At 35.1% G+C, this 17955-nt stretch overlaps 1 protein-coding gene across 1 annotated transcript in view; it reads right to left on the bottom strand.

Annotated features, from left to right (window-relative positions):
- Positions 1-17955, bottom strand: part of LOC148954087 (AT-rich interactive domain-containing protein 5B-like) — a 142625-nt gene that overhangs the window by 29200 nt on the left and 95470 nt on the right. The window contains exon 3 of the mRNA XM_089086124.1: positions 530-761. Coding sequence (XP_088942250.1) covers positions 530-761 — 232 coding nt within the window. The remainder of the gene's footprint in view (positions 1-529; positions 762-17955) is intronic.

Below are 17955 nucleotides of genomic sequence, written 5' to 3'. Positions count from 1 at the left end.
TAGTTTTCTGTGGTTTGTTTGAATCTCTTATCCAAGCTCTACAAGTCAAGGTGGACCGCCAATTTAATTCTAAATAGTTTATCCGTACAAACTTAAAAGTTAATAACGGACAAGACAGGATGATCCTTTAAAGTATCAAATACAATTAACTTTGCTAATTTTTTTATTAATTTTGTAGTTGATAGTTGAACAAAGTCAATTAATTTTGCTCAGTTTTCACCTATTTTCATACGGATGTGTCTAACATAAAGAAACTTAGATCAAGAATTAGAAATATGGCTTGTTTAAAAATACATGCAGTGAATTAATAAAATTGCCATTTTTGGGCACATGTTTCGACAAAATTCAAAATTGCAGATTACAGTTAACAAAACACCAAGTTTCAATGTTTCGAAACACAAAAATCTGGTGAAGGAGGTACTCTAGTCCCTTGGCCTTCCTAGACCCTTGACAGTACACTTGGATTAAAGTTGACAATATAATATACATTAATGCCAATTCCTATAGTGCTAAAAAAAACTATAACTACCGAGCAATTTCTTCTGTTTCCTAATATTCTTCATGCACAATACTCCATTCATTTTGCATGAATAAGGTGGATTATATTCCTTTATCGGCCCAAGGTTTTCAGGGTTCACAATATGCCCTGGATCTAACGCAGTTCCAATTCTTCCATGTTGCCATTGATACGTTTCCGGAACTAAAGATATCAGGTCATCGATCCGAATAATCACATTTTCAGACATAGAAATTACTTCGTCCTAAAATTAAATATATATTTAATGAAGCAAAAAAGAGAGTTATTATTTATATCAACAATTTATTTTGACTACCAAGGACAGCGCAAATTTAATATGAGTTTTTGGATTGTTTACATGAAAACTTCATATGTGTCTTCAGAGATAAGGAAATAATCTTTTTTTTCTTCAATTCTTCGTGGAAAATCTTATTTTAACTCTAATTTTGATGGAAAAGACCATTACATAAAACAAGGGATTTTCCGATTTTAGCAGCCATCAAATTTCAAAAAATAAAATTAAAAAATATGTGGGTAAAAAACAAGCTAAAATCATGTGGCCTCAAAAAGATTACGAAATCGTAGTTTTTCTTTGAAGGTGTAATTGTCTTTGGGATCACCAGATTGTTAATATTTGAATCTTTACGGACAAAACGTATCGTCAAATTAAGCGAATTATTGTCACTTATTTATTTTCACAGTTCGACGTGGTAACACTGACAAAATGTGGTACTGGCCTAAAAACCACATAATTTTGGAACAATCATAAGTAAAAATCATACACAATCAGGGTTTCCATGCATGAATAGACGTGACAGGGGTCCACAGAACAAAAAAATTATTTTTTATGTCCTTGGTACTTTAAAGAATAGGCTAAATCTGACTCAAAAATTTACTCTTGAGTAGAGATAGAGACAAGCATCTATATTCCATCCTTGCTCAAGATCCCCTCAAAACCGAACGAAATTCGCCTCGTTTTCAAATTAAAACTTAGTACCACCTGAGGTGAAACACACAAACTTCACTTAATATCAGTGCGAATTTGAGAAGAATCTTAAATTGAGATCATCCACACTCTTACATCGATAACTTTTTTTTTTCAAATTGACGTCAGTTTACATAGGTTTAGTCCTAAATTATATTTAAGCACGTTATATCATATAAATGTAACAATTTAATATATATATATATATATATATATATATATATATATATATATATATATATATATATATATATATATATATATATATATATATATATATATATATATATATATATATATATATATATATATATATATATATATATATATATATATATATATATATATATATATATATATATATATATATATATATATATATATATATATATATATATATATATATATATATATATATATATATATATATACATTTCTTTTTAAATCAAATATCAGATAAATATAACAAAAATATTAAAGTATAATAAATGATATGAACAGGACTCCTAATCGAGGGAGCATATATCCAAGAATGAACACCCCCTTCCCCTCCTCTGCCCCCAAAAGTATGTGTCACATGTACTACGGGGTTTAAAATTATATCCACCAGAGGGACAAGAGACTGTTCTTAATTTTATTTATCCCAGGTTCCAGTTAGGTCCTTCCCCCAAAACTTAAACTTCATTAATCAGCAAACGACCGAAGACACGGGTTTGTTTTTCCAAAGACAGCGCATGGAAGAATTATAATTATCATTTGTTGTTAATTTGTTTGTACAAGGGAGAAAGGCACCGTGGCCTTCGCAATTATTTATTTACTAAGCAAAAAATGTAGAAAAGCAATATGGAGTAAGCAAGGGCGTATCCAGAATTTTTTCGGGGGAGGGGGATTACAAAACAAAACTTTACAAAACACATAAAAAAAATTGTTCATATGTATTTTTGTTAACTTTTTCACGAGTCAGACAAAACTTGGGAGGCGGGTTCAAACCTAGTATCCCCCTGTCCTCTAGATACGACCTTGAGAGTGAGATTGGGACATAGATTTATTACCTTAATCAATACTAGACAAAATAAAAATAATATTGCAATGCGCGAGTAGGTAAACAGACATCTAACCTAACAAGAATTGTTGCAATCAAGGGCGTTTCCAGAGAGTCAGGGTTTGCCCCCTCCCTCCTCGGAATTTCCGACTCGTAAAAATGTAAGACAATACACGTAAAGAAATTTTGATGTGTTTTTTTTTAAAGTTTTTGTAACCCATACATCGGCAATACATTAGCTTCCGAAGTTGGATATTGCGTTTGAAGATACTCAAACACATAACAAAAAAAAAAAATTCAGTGATATAAATTTAGCTTCTGGGTTTTCCTAATTCCTTATAAAACTTAAATAAACCAATACTACAACTTTACATCAGTTTCCTTGTCATAACAAAATCGTGGTAACAACCAAAACAATGCTGGCAAAATAGTATTACAAACCGCTGCAGGATCACTATTGTTTTTTTTTTTTTGTTTTTTTTAATTAAGATATAAAAACTTAGCACATCTTGCTATACACAATCTATATATAGTAGTATAATAACCGCTCGTCCATTTTTATACTGCTTCTTCTAGTGCTGACATCTCATCGCATCACCAAACCACTCAAGTTCGGTACAGCTATGTATGTCTCTTTTCCACCACAGTCATTTCTAAAGCTATTTAAAGCTAAAAACCGTTTGCGCATTGACAGGTTTGAAAAAAAAAAAAAAAAAAAAAAAAAAAAAACGCTCGGGACTCAGGAACCTACATCGGAAAACGAACTCGGAGTCCTTCATCAAAATATCCGATTGTGAATTTTTCCACAGTTTTCTATAATGTGTAATTCACTCGTATTTTGTGGAACTTGATAAATATACCCCCCCCCCCAAAGGAAAATTAATCTATACTTGAATCTATATGCTACAATAAGAAAATTTTTCGGTACTGGTGCATTAGATGGTCACTTCTAAAAAGTCAAGTTTAGTTAATGCTAATGAAATAAAATAGGATGAATATATAATAGTTTAGAAAAAAATTTGGGCTAAATATTTGCACATTAGGGGGGGGGGGGTATATATTAAATACGTAACCTAATCTAGGTACCTCCCCCCCCCCGAAACCCCAAAAAATAACAGTTTAAAGATCGTAAACGCAATGAAAACTAATCTGTATTCCATTTCTTAATAGTGGTCTCTTTGAAAATAACCGGTCGCTGGCGGGTTTCGTCTGTCATTGCATGACTGGTTTCCTTGCATAGTATATAAAAGTGACCATCTAATGCACTAGTACCCATTTTTATTTCCTCAGAAGAGACATGTTTTCGCGGAAAGACTGTGTTCTCATGAATGAAACATTTGTTTGAATTTTTAAAGCTGTTTTCTCTTTTCTTTCAGGCTAATATTTTTGGCAACACAAATTACGCGGTCTGACAATAGCTAAGCGCGAAAAACATTTGGCCATCTTTATGGAGAACATTATCGAATAGCACGATAAATCTTAGCTTCGAAAGACAGATTTACGAATTCCGAAATTAGGGAAAAGCAAGCGAACGAAGAAATACGGTTGAGGCATAAATATAAAAAAAAAAGATGATGTTACAAGTGCGAAGGGAGGTGTAAACAATAAAAAATAAAAAAAAGTCAACATTATTCAAATAGGATAATAGACAGGGAATGATATAATACTGGGAAAGGAAGTATGCACCATAAATAATTTTGCTTACTGAGAGGGGCTGACTGAACTACAGGCAGGATACCTAGGTTCTTGTGGGCCACTATTCAAACGAGACTTAACTCTGTATATGTTAAATACAAATTCCATTGAATAGCGGACCCTCTCTCTAAGCGGTGTGAAGCAGATATATAGTCGGAATTTCAACAAAGAGAGGAGGGGGTTTATAAAACACTACGAGGAAAGGGTGGACTTAGAAAGAAAATATGGAAATTATTAATATCCCATCAAAAAGCTTTCTGATAAATATTCTTGACTACAAGCATCCTGACTTTTTTATATTTTTTTTACGGTATGGGCCAAGATTTTTTCAAGGTAGTCAAAACAAGCTTCTGTATTTCTCCACTAGAACTTCACGTGAATGAACAATAAATCAATGAATGCAAAAAATAATAACTATAAGATATATCTTCTTCTGATTTCCCATCCCACAGTTAACCCTTAAAATTACATTATCCTATCAATAAGATACAAGTTTATCCTTCGAGGTGAGCTGGACAGCTTTCCGCAATCACGAGAAGTAATACTAACTCTGTTTCTTCTTGAAAAGATCGATATTGTATGTTTCAGCTAACTTTTGAGTCTCAAGATATTCATGAAGCTTTTTAGTTTATATGTTGATTTCTCGAATCTCTCGAAGATCAGTTTAAAGACCTGTTTTGAAAAAAATCTAATTTTGCTTAAACTTTGTTTTCAAACTTAATCTAAAAAAATCTGAAAGTTATGGCCGCGTAGAGGGATTCGACTCCATCCAGAATTTCTCTAGAGAAACTTCCCGAAGAATATCGGTCAACACATACTTTTTGACACCTTTGCCGCCTTCCCTGAGAAAATATCCTAAGCCCTATACCATCGATCGAAGTCAGTGCGTGTGCACCTATAATGAAAATTTCAAGTTATAGAGAAAGTCCACTACGTAGGCTAATCAAATCTATGTGATTCCTCTGAATTAAAATTTTGAAGCGACTTGAACAAAACATTCTTGGCATGTCTCCAAAGTTGCCACCTAGACCATATTTTTTTGTAAAAATGAGTATCTATGCCCCAAATTTTAGTTTTGGAAGGAATTAACGGAAAATGTTCTATCTACTTTTTAAAGACAGGTTACAAACATAGTTTACAATTCTTTTAGTAAACAATAAATCAAATGTAAATTCGTGCGAATTGAAAGTTTTACGTAGAAGACCAAAATTCGATAGACACGTTTTTAGCCGGTTTCAGAGAATTTATTAGAGAAATGTGATGGCAATCCTGCTGGTCTTAGGTTATTACGTAACCTCGCTTGGAGACAAAACTGAGAAGTAAAGGCAAATAAGTCTCGCCGAGCAATACCACTTATTAAATTTCGTAAAACGGAAAGCTGAAGATAAAATTGCTATTTACTTTTCTTCAATGCTACTTTGAGGCTAATTTGTTCGATACAAATTATGTACAAATATAAACAGGGTTGCATAGAGATGCGACAATTAAGGGGACAGGGACAAAACTTGAAAGTGTTTTGACAATTTCCTTGTGAAGGGTCTTCGTTACTATATTCCCGGAAGCCAGAGTTCCCCTCCCCCGGAAAATCCCCCATGGAAAATTCCCCCACAGGCAAAATCGAGCAGCCACAGAAAAAGTACAAAATAGATACCTCATGATGTCGATCAGATGTCTGGTATTAGAAACAATTTTAGGACAGGGGCTCATTGGTTTCCCCTCACTTTCCACTTCTAAAAAAGGACTAGAATTTTCGAAATTTCCGAGAATTTTCTGTGGGAGGGATTTTCCGAGGGCAGCTAGACCCGATATTTACATCCATGGATTCAGACATAGTTTCAGATAATATGACTAACTTATTATCTGTTAGTATTCGATTTGATACGGAAATCCTTATCTTTAACTGTGACTTAAAACTACACTGTCACGTTCAAATATTTTGCTAGACAGTATTAGGTCTACTGTTAATTTTTGTATTAATCTAAAATTTATTCTTGGTTTCACTACATTCGACATAGGGCTTCGGCTATAGGTTTCGACATTCGGCTATAGGGGCGAATTATATCAACTTAACAACTTTCGTTGCCACGAGATTTCACTAGTTTTCACAAGCTTGAATTATAAACAAATTTTATTTCAGAAACTAGATATTTTTCATTGAGCCAATGCCCTCGTCAAGTCTCAACAAGGAGGTGGTGGGGGAATTATTTCTAAAAACGAATAATAGATGAATTATAAAAAACATGTATAGAAGAAAAACATTTAAAAAATTATAAGATTTCTGGGACCCTCGCATCTGCCTATGTTGCCTCACCCTAGGAAAACCAGTTTTTCTTTACGATGTGACTTCTCTTCTTGAAAATAGAAAATTTGGTAAAGACCCTTTCTGGCAGCTTTTCAGCCACCACTTTACATACTATATATATATATATATATATATATATATATATATATATATATATATATATATATATAACAAAAGCAAACTTCCAGAGTAATAAACAATTTCATCTAATTGAAACCTTGACAAAACTAGAGATTCGTCAATTGGATAAGATGGTAGCCTACTTCTAAACGTATATTTCTTAACTCAAGAAAAGAAAAGAGAAACAAGTTATGGATTACTCGAATATATACTATGACATCAATAGTTAATATTCCATGCCAACGCAAAAATCTACTACACAAGATAGATGACAAGAAATGTAACCACCATTGCATTCAAAGATATAAAAATAAAATTATCCGATAAAAATGAATAATCAAACAGTTCGTGGTAATAAACTGTAAGTAAGGAGCGACCCGGCTCAATAGTAACCAAAACTCAAAAAAAAGAATTTGATATCAATAGATACATCAAAAGAATCAGATTTCTATGCTGATTTCAAATATATGTTTCATTGCCCATCAAAAGTTACGCGCCTGAGAAAATTTGCCTTATTTCGAAAAAGGGGGAATAGTATATAGTAATAGTAATAGTGTCGCATAGAACCTTAATGAAAATGACACCATCGGATTCAACGTATCAGAGAACCCTACTGTAGAGGTTTCAAGCTCCTATCTGTTCCTATCTTTCAAGCTCCTATGCGGAATTTTGTATTTTTTGCCAGAAGAAAGATCACGGATGCGTGCTTATTTGTTAGTTTGTTTTTGTTTTGTTTTTTTCTCCCAGGGGTGATTGTATCGACACAGTAGTCCTAGAATATTGCGGGAGGGCTCATTCGAACGAAAATTAAAAGTTCTAGTGCCCTTTTTAAGTAACTAAAAACATGGAGGGCAACTAGGTCCCTCCCACGCTCATTTTTCTCCCAAAGTCACCCAATCAAAATTTTGAGATAGCCATTTTATTCAGAACCGTCCAAGAATATAATAACTATGTCTTTGACGATGACTTAAACCCCCACAGTCCCCGGGGGAAGGGCTACAGGTTATGAACTTTGATCAATGTTTGCATATAGTATTGGTTATTGGGAAGTATACAGACGTTTTCAGTGGGGATTTTTTCTGGTAGTGTGGGGGGGGGGGGGATCGGCGGTTACGTAAAAGGATCTTTCCATGGAGGAAGTTTTCGGGGGAGGGAAGGTACATTCTATGAAGAGGGCACCAGATTTCCCAGCATTATTTTAAAAAAAGATCAGAAATTAAATAAAAAAAACAAGTTTTCAACTAAAAACTTTTCAACATCAAAACGCAAAACGAACAGAAACTATTACGTATATGATTGGGTTTGCCCCCTGGTCAATACATCGCTTTTTACGCTAAAGTTTTTTAGTACTTTCATAAGAGCTATTTATCCTAATTAGGCCTAACGGCCTTTATGATTAAGGGGTCATTCTTATAGAATTGGAAAGAAAATTCGAACTTTAGCGTAAAGAGCGAGGTACTGGCTAGGGGGGAACCCCTTAATATACATAATAAAAATATACGAATACAGAAGTTCGTAACGTAAGTTAATTCGTAAGCGACGTTTATTTATTACTAATAAAAACGTCCGTAATAAAAATTAAACAATTTTTGAGAAAGCCATTTTTCCAAAAAAAAGTGAGATCAATATGCACATTTCGTTTTAATTATTCTTGTACGGTGAACCAGAATCAAAAGCTGCATTAATATAAAAACGTTCAGAAATTAAATAAAAAAACAAGTTTTTTTTAACTGAAAGTATGGAGCGACATTAAAACTTAAAACGAACAAAAATTATTCCGCATATGAAAGGGGCTGTCCCCTCCTTAACTCCTCACTCTTTACGCTAAAGTTTGACTCTGTCTCACAACTTTATTCTTTAAAGCAGTAAAAAAAACATTAGCGTAAAGAGCGAGGCGTTGAGCAGGGGACAGCAACTTTCATATACGAACTAATTTTTGTTCATTTTAAGTTTTAATATCTCTTCTTACTTTCAGTTAAAAAAAAACTTGCTTTTTCTTATTTAATCAATACAAGAGGAGATTAGTCTTACCTTTTGTTCGGTTTGCATAAACCTCTCCCCGTTTCCCTTCAGTATCATCAGAAATTTCAGAATTTACAAACAAAAACTATATTCATAAAGATACATCGTCTTTTTTAACTTATAATCAGAATAAGTATTAATTTAACTATTATCAATTGACTGCCTGCTGATTGAAGCTCTTCGCTTTATACTAAACGGCAACACATCAGAGCCAAATTTGACGGCCGCAAAATAACTATCCCTCTTTCCTAGGAAACCATAGCTTAAAGTTGGTGCCAGGCTTATCTCCCCCGGAAAATTTCCTCAATGAAAATTCCCCCTGTGGAAAATTTCCCCAAACTGCAAAATTGAGCAGCCACAGGGAAATTATGACAAATAAAAATAATGAAGAGAAGAAGGAATTTTTGAATATTCTACCAATATTCCAAAATTTAGGCAGAATATATGAATAGAATGTCTTACTTATAGTATTTATTTTTAAATTTTTATTTTATTATTTTTTCCTGTGTCTGGGGATTGAGTTATCATACCAGGGTAAGATAAAGTTTGACACTGGGGCTGTGGGGGCGAATTCAATACCGCAGGCAAATTTATTAGACATTTTAAAGATTTTGAACAGCCTTTAAAAGGAACCCAAACACTATAAATTTTCAATCGAATGACCCCCCTCCCAAGTTTCCAAAACAGCCCCTTCTATTTAAAGCAAGTGGGAAAAAAGTTTTCGGTACTTTTCTGGTCCTTTTCTAGGCTGCATCTTCAGGGGAAGCAATATTTTTGTCCTTCTGCATTGAGATCCCCTTAGCAAAAATTTCATATAAGATTCAGGCCCATCAGAAAAACTAGGCACTTTTATGAGCCCCCTTTGTTAGAAGGGGGACCAATTTCATAGGGACCAATCCTTTGAATAGTTCTTTGTACATTATTCTCCTTCGCCCAAGGAATTACGGCTGTTAGTTTCAAATTGACCAGAAACAAGTTTTGGTGGCTCATTTCTAAGCCCTTACCCCCTCCACCTGCCCACAGTAAAACTTTGATGATTTTTTTTACCAAGAAAACAATTCCTGAAAGTTTCACACTACCTGACCCCCAAAATCAAAGATGCACCCCTTTTCCCACTATAAAGAATATCTGTTAAAAATTGACAGTTAGCATAATTCACGACCCTTATCCCAGGGGCTCTGGGGGTTATATCATCCTTGGATGCAAATTTATTGATATTGTCAACTGTCCTGAACAAAGTGAGTTCCTCGAAATATTAATCAGATGTCCCAAAGGGCTAGAAAAGGACCATATATAAAAAAACGGTTCTAGGATTGGGGCTGGTTGCTCTCCCAGTTACATTTGACTTATAAAAATAAAAGGGGTAGCCCCCTCCTTATAAATTAAATTCTACTCGTTTAGGGGGTAATGTTACTTCTTACAATCACAAGAACAGCGTAAACCAGAAATATTCCCGGAAATCAAGAGGGATTAGATACAATTTCTACCCCCTTCCTAGAATTAATTCTATGTTTATCTGAAGTTTCAATGAGAGTTAAGATGTTTTAACATTAAAATGCACTCTCTGAGGTCCCCCCCCCGCCACCTACAAAATGGTCCACCACCCCGTCTTCATAATAGCTGATGCACACTTACACATCATTGCATGTAATTTTATATGAAGAAAATCAGTTTAGTTAAATGAAGCTTTAAAATAAATCTCAATTTTTTTTGCAATTACAAAGGCGATATCATCCTGTAACACCCTTATTCAGGCTTAGTCTAAATGAAGGGGGAGGAGAGATTAATTCCTACCCCCATACCCCTTCCTGTATTTATCTAAAGGCTCATGGAGATTTGGGCATTTTGGACACTGGAATGCGCTCTTCTAGGCATCTGGAACCCCCCTCCCCCGTCTACACAATGACCCACCGCCCCTCCTTCATAATGAACAATTATACATTTTTTGTTCTTTTATTTGTCTTAATTTTCCTTCGGCTGCTCAGTTTTACATTTGGAGAGAATTTCCCAGGGGATAATTGTGGTGGGGGAAATTTTCCGCGGGGAGAATTTTCCTGGGAGAGTTTTCCAGGGGGATTTTCTGGGGGTAAGAATTTTCCGGGGGTAAAGAGTGTGGGGGATGGAGCCCCCCCCCCCCCAGTAACAGGATAATTTTTGGTCTTTCTATATCTTTTTTTTATTTTAATGCTGCTCTTTAACTTCATTTTTTTAAATTTTTCCAAATTTAATATATGTTTGGTTTTAACGACATCCATGGTATTTGGGGCGATGGGTTTTAGAAACATAGTTTTATAAATCCATCTTTCTCGCTAGAATAATCTAACATCATGTTTTGCCACGATGAACACCGGATAAACATTCTAAGACCACTGGTTCGATTTTAACAGCCCTAATAGTGACCGTATTTTGGGGAAACAATAAAGAGGAACAGAATGTGAAGTCCTTCAATCATTCAGGAGTGTATCTGCTCCCCAATCTTCAATTCAATATGTTGCAACATACTCACCTCCAAAAATTTATCATTTATCTTTCGGGCCTAGAATAAAGCATTTGCATAATTTGTTCATTTGCATAAAAAGGGAAGGGCTTAAGGATCCACAATTGTTTAAAAAACTTAGAAAACTCATGTTCCATCCAAATCCAAACAATGAAAACTTATGAAAAACTTCGCAAGATCCTCAGCAAGACAATATATGATATGAAAAGCCTAGATTTATTCGAAAACGTATTGTTAAATTTACAATTCTTCAAAAACTTGGGCCCTTGCCCCGTGGGCTGCATGGGTAGCAATAAATTTTGAGTTGTATTTTTTTTTACATTTTTGGTTAGGAAGATTACCCTGAAATATTAATACAACGCTATAGAGGCCCGGGGCTAAAATATCACGGGAGGAGTAGTATTTGCTCTCCCATGAGTTTTTTTTCTCTAAAAGGGTATTAGAACTTACGGTCTCCGAAGCAATGAAACCCTTCTAGTTTTATGACCATTGGCTCGATAGATCACCACGGTTGCCACCCGGCAAGAAAAAAATCACTGGATTTTAGTGATTTCGTTCAATAGTCTAGTGATTTATGTGCTGATTTAGTGATTTTTGTGTTTAGGCAATATAAAAAATGACTAGCAATAGTAATATATCACTAAGAGTGGCAACTCTGACGATCACCCTGGTGACAAAAACCAAGAAAAAAAGTAAACACGTACCGTACTGGTGACGTGCACGTCACGTAGCTAAGGGCTTGAGAATTTTTTTAAGGGGCTCTTGAGCATACAGAATATGAGAATGTAAATGCATCAAGACCAGATCAATTTTGAGGGGTATCCCCCATCAACTTTTTCTTGAAACCATGCAAATTTACCTTTGCTAAGAACATTCGATGAGTAGCTTTATTTGGAACCCCCGTAAAATGTTTATTCTTTCGATTATTATTGTCTCCAACAATCATTTTTTTAGAGGTTTTGATTGCTATTGGCATGGGCCGTTCTTTACTTACAGTTCGTTACCATTAAATTTCTGATCCGCGTAACGCTGCTAACCACTAATTTTGTTAACTAGAATTTCAAATCTAAAGGGTTTGAAAAACGTATAGGTACAATCATATCTACTCTTCACAGGGATTCCCCAAGATTGGCCAGAGGGACGACCACAATACATCTGTGCCTAAAAACAAACTCTTTGAGACACAAGACCACATTGAAAATTATCCTGATCCACACCGAAAAAAGGGATCTGTGTGAATAATACTCTCCGATAGGATCATACGATGTCTATGAAGTCTAGAGAATCCAAGAATGATAGGCATGCAATTGAACTTGAACAGATTCGTAGACAAAATTAAAAATTCTGCCAGGTTTGCTCTGCATTCCTGCAGTCTTTATGGATACTCTTTATCTTTTTTATGATCCTGAAAGCAAACTCATAACTTTTGGTTCATAGATAACATCCTGGTTATGGTTACGCCCAAAGAGTATGGGTAACTTATAAAAGTGGAAACTGGCGCTAGTGTCGAAAAAAAACATCACCACTACCTATCCTTTGGAGACACTTGCCATTCTTTCAAGCTTTGTAATAGTGTTTCTGTAAGGAAATGAGATCAGACACTATTATTACACTAATGCTACAAACTACAAAAAAATTGAATTAATTATTCTTATTATTACACGTAAAAGAAATCCAAGGATCACCAAATGAAAGATAGCATTGAGGGTTTATTTTCGTCGACATTGGCGCCAGTTACCACTCTTTTAAGTTACCCATAGCCTACTCTTTAGTTAAGCCCAGAGAAAAAAGGAAACTGATAAGAATAAAAACTAGTACTATAGACCATAAAGCATAATTCAGTTATACTGAAAATTATAAAGCCTTAATGCAGGCACCACAAGCAGTGCAGCAGTAGGCAACACAAGGAAAATGAAAAAATAAAGGCAACATTAGGATTTTACCAGGGAATTTTAGATGGCGTTGACTCTTAGACGCTTATTCTAAGAAATCTATTTTAGTTTCAAAACAAAAAAAGATAAAAAGCAATGAATTTGCATGAGACTTTTTTAGCAGTTAGGTCTGACCACTATGTGGTGAGGGAAGGGGGTCTTTAAATTCTTGTCATCATAATATCTAGCAGAAGGGATTATCGGATCTCAAAAGGAGTTATGGAAAGTTGGGTGTTATGGTACCGTGACACAACCTATCCTATGTGGGGGGATGGGAGCTTTCCTTAAATTTACCACATTAGGACATGGATAGGAAACATGTCACATCTCAACCAAACTTGACTAAGAGTAAGACTATGTATCCTAGCTGCGCCTTTATGATCCCTTTTAACTGTCTGTGGTGGGAGGGAGTCTCTAAATCCCTGTCATCAGGTCTAGCAGAATGGGTAACGAGATCTTTATCTAAATTGGAAGGAGGTAAGAGTAATGCAAAGTTTAGATGCAAAAGATTTTGTCATTATTTTCAACTTCAAATATTTTTCAGGATATTCTATAAGTTTTTTTCTAGAGCTAACAAACTATTAAGGTTTTCCTAACAACCTTATAGGATAGCTTCAACATATTCCGAATTGAAAATACCGACAAAATATCCGTAGAAAAATTCTATGCGTCGGAACCTAGCTTAAGTGTCCTAATCCAGCCTTACGGGGAATCGCACGTAATCCAGCCTGTGTGAGGGTAGGGGGATTATTGTTACCAGAGCATTAACTAGAAGAGGGTATCGGATCTTGAAGAAACTTTATGGGAGCGAGAAGTAAAAGCAAATGTCCTAGTCTAACTATTTGAGGATCAGGACCTGAAGCTGTCTTTTGTAGAAGAGGAAAAGGAAGTGGGTATCCTAACTGGTTGTCACCATGATATCTAGCAGAAGAAAAGACCGGATTTTAAACAGACTTAGTCAAGAAGAAGACTAGATGTCGTACTTATTTGGGGATCTATGTACACATGAGCCTCTTAGAGGAGAAGAGGTTCCTAAATTCTTGTCATCACGAAATCAACTACATCAGTATTGGATTTCAACCAAGCTAGGTGGGCAGCAGAAGTAGTGTCCTGGGTCTGTCTTATGGGAGTTTGTAGGTCTTTATAATAATAATAATAATTTATTTATTACCCACTATGAACAAAAAGAAGTGGAGTACATCAAGAACAAAAAAAAGCAAACTCGCACACTTAACAAATATTTACATAAAACGACGTAAATTATTACGCAGTAAGACCTGCAGATAACGACAGCTTTTTCGCAAGCACAGTCACTTTTTCCGGTAGATCAGGAGGGCCGAACCGCGATATAAGATGCCGGTTCCGGAACCACAGAGGGAGGCACAAAAAGTGCCAAGAAAATTTAAAATAATAAGTCCGGATAGATTTCAGATCTTTAGGCTTCATAATTGGAAGAAAACCAGATAAAAAACAGAATAGAATGATCGCATAATGAAGAATATAATTTCCCATGCGCTTTTCTATTGTACCTCCCTCTATTTGCAACCATTTTTGAATATCCTATCTGATTTTTTTTTTTTTTGCATTAGATACTGTCAGAGCCCGAAGTGTTTTGAGATTATTAGTAACGTGAAGACCAAGCCACCGAAAAGAAGAGACACGGGGAATAGGAATAGAGGGATACTCGCACTCGAAATAAATGAAGTATATTCGCACTTATCAACGTTCAACATAAGCCCAATCCGTCTGAACTGGTCTGAGATCCAGCTGACAGATACCATGACACCTACCTGAAAGGATTGTCAGATATAAACAAAAGTCAGCGGGATCCTTGGCAATAGGACATCTACTAGAGCGTGTCAGATTAAAAAAAAAAAAACATTTGGTAGCACAAAAAGCACAATGTACCTTTTTGGGATTCAAAAACGAACCAACCCTTTTAGAGGCCGGATCGAAACTTAATGCGAAGTAAATACTAATGTACTAACTTTATTTATGGGGGTTTCAAATCAATATAAAAATATGGGAGAGGCAAGGGGTACCTATATTTTCATTTCCAGTGAATCTATCGAAAAATATTATTGGGTCTAAGTCAAACTTAGTTGGAAATAATAGTTAACTTCATAGTCAACTTACAACAGTTAAATTATTGAGAAATAAAACCTTAGTTATTAAATGTGCCTCTCAACGATATGCACCAATCTGACCTCTACTGGAGGAGGGGGGACAAATTTTCAATTCATCCTCCTAATTAAGAAACTGCAATGTGGGTCGACGGAATTCTTTCAACACAAACTAGCCAACAGCTGGTTATAGTCTCGAGTGTCCATGCTCCATAGGATCTCTGTTAGGGAAGGGCTACATTTTGTGATCCATATACATAAGAAAGTTCTATTGGATATTAATTAAGCTTGGTAAGGATTAGCATCTACGCCTTGTTTGGCGTGTTCAGAGGGTTCGAGTTCAATCCAATAGACATAATCACTTGTGGGACTCGACAGCAGTAGCATACGGGCAAGTCTCTGCAACACTTCGCATGGCATTGACACTGAAGGTCTTGTTTTTCCAGTTCTCTTCATCTGCATCGAAGTAATTATATTAACAAGAGCAAGTAACCGCTTTTCCCCTTACAAAACACGACGTCGCTCTTGGATGGGACCTAGTCAATATTTCTGCCAGAATTAAAATCTATTTTGCAGACCCTAATATCGATTACGACACATTTAAAGCTTTATTTTCAGTACAAATAAGGTTTCCACGAGAATACAAATTACAAGTTGACATAGCAGCATGAAATAAAAGCTTCGGGGTGTTAGAGGTATCGTGTTTGTGGGAGGGAGAGGGATGATGATATCCAGCAGTCCATTTGAGGTCAAAACCAAGGCTTCACTTACCTACCTATTTGAAAATTGTCTTGAAATTATTCCCAGAGGTCAATCCCATGAAGACTAGCGTGTCCTATGTCTTCAATACCTTCGATAGACATGATCTTTCACTAATCAGAATGCCCAATATAATTGTGATTGGATTTAGTTTGCTGTCAAGAAAGTCTTCTGGCAACACTGGAAAGTAGTTTTTGGCTCAAGAACGTTTCTTTGTGCTTTTAGTGCAATTTTTAAGCTCAATTAAAAATAGGATCAAAACTTTACCATAACCGGATGTTTTTGCGCAATTGTTTCTAAGTTTAGTTTATTCGCGAAATTTGGATGCTCTGAAGATTGTAGCTTTTGGGAAGATATTTTTCAAGTTTTTTTGGCTGAATTTAAAGAACCTCAGAAATAAAATATGTAAACTCGTGTGGTTCTATAATATTAAGTTTAAAAAATACGACTAGTTTTCTAGCAACCCTAATTGTTAAGATGGATTTTTTTTTCTCTCTTCTTTCAGTAACTTTTGAATTTACAGAAATGTATGATTAAAAAAGAAATATATATATATATGTATATATATATATATATATATATATATATATATATATATATATATATATATATATATATATATATATACATATATATAAACGAAAAAACTTTAAGTGCCATAAAGAACCCATTACATTTTCGATGACAGTATACAAAAAAAAATTGTAAGTCTTTCCTAAAGTACTCCATGGTTTACAAATAACTTGTCCAAAAAATAAGTTTTACAAATAAAAAATCTCGAAATCTCGAATCGTCAGTCTTACAATTTGATTAAAATACCGTTGAACTTATGACTTGTCTCATCTAGCAAATTCCTAGAGAACAATGATTTGACCTTAACAAGATAAACCTGCAAAGGTTTCTATTGCTCCACAATGTTTAGCATGTGAGCCACCCACAACTCCAGACTCACATTCATGGTTCTTGTCCATGATGTTGCCCCTCGAAGAAGTAGAAATATCTTCACTAGTTGCCCCTCGAATAGAACTGTTGATGATGTCACGATGTTGCCCCTCAAATAGAAGGCTTTCGTGTATCACTGCAGCCGAAACTGTTACACACAGCAGTGACACTGCTGTGGCTTGGTCCATGCTACTAAAAAAACGGTTGACAGCTCTAATTGCAGACAATCTACCTGGTACTGGTAATTTCTAAAGTAGTAGTGCCCGAGCACCACATGTTGAAACGTGTACCCATACACCGGGTTTTAAACCCTCGCATCTTTATTCATCTATCAATGGCTTTTAGCAAACAACAATGCCGTAACTTATTTCCTTTCCCATGGCCGTGAAGTTAAAGTTATTGAATATACCCCCCCCGCATCCAAAAGGAAATCGAAACAACATTACTGTTTCATGGGAAAAAAAAGTTATCCAGTTCAAGCTAAATTGTTTAGAAGAGTGAATACTTTTCAGTACATATTTGTGAAAAATGTTTTGGCCAAAATCCAAATTCACTAAATAAAACATTCAGGAATTCCAAAACTCCCAAATAAATCGATTCTCAAACGGCACCAAAATTGAAAAAAATGTGGGCTTGATCTAAAATTTGAAGGATCTTTTTGAGAATAACGATTCTACCGCGATGAAATTCACTACAAAGAGAAAAATTGCCCAAAGGAAGAAAAACAAGCTAAAAAAACGGGAAATAACACAACGCAAAAGTAAAAGGCTGCACGTTCATCTATACTAGCAGCCATAGACTAGACGAGAGCAGTGTTTCCACTTCTACGGATTTTTCCGTAGATTTACGGAATTCGATATCTGTCCATGTACAGAAAAACGTATTCACGGAATACACAGAACACCTATAGAAAAACCGAAATTCTATGAAAATGTCATATTCACTATCTCCTTATAATATTTACCCCAAATCACCAGAGAATTCAAATTTTTGGGAATTCAAATTGCTACGAATTCAAAT

The sequence above is a fragment of the Artemia sp. Qi Xiang Cuo genome, chromosome 3 (genome assembly GCF_049724085.1).
Source record: "Artemia sp. Qi Xiang Cuo chromosome 3, ASM4972408v1, whole genome shotgun sequence".
Lineage (NCBI taxonomy): Eukaryota > Metazoa > Arthropoda > Branchiopoda > Anostraca > Artemiidae > Artemia > Artemia sp. Qi Xiang Cuo.
Note: the sequence above shows the minus strand (reverse complement) of the source record. Positions and strands in the feature narration are given on the sequence as shown.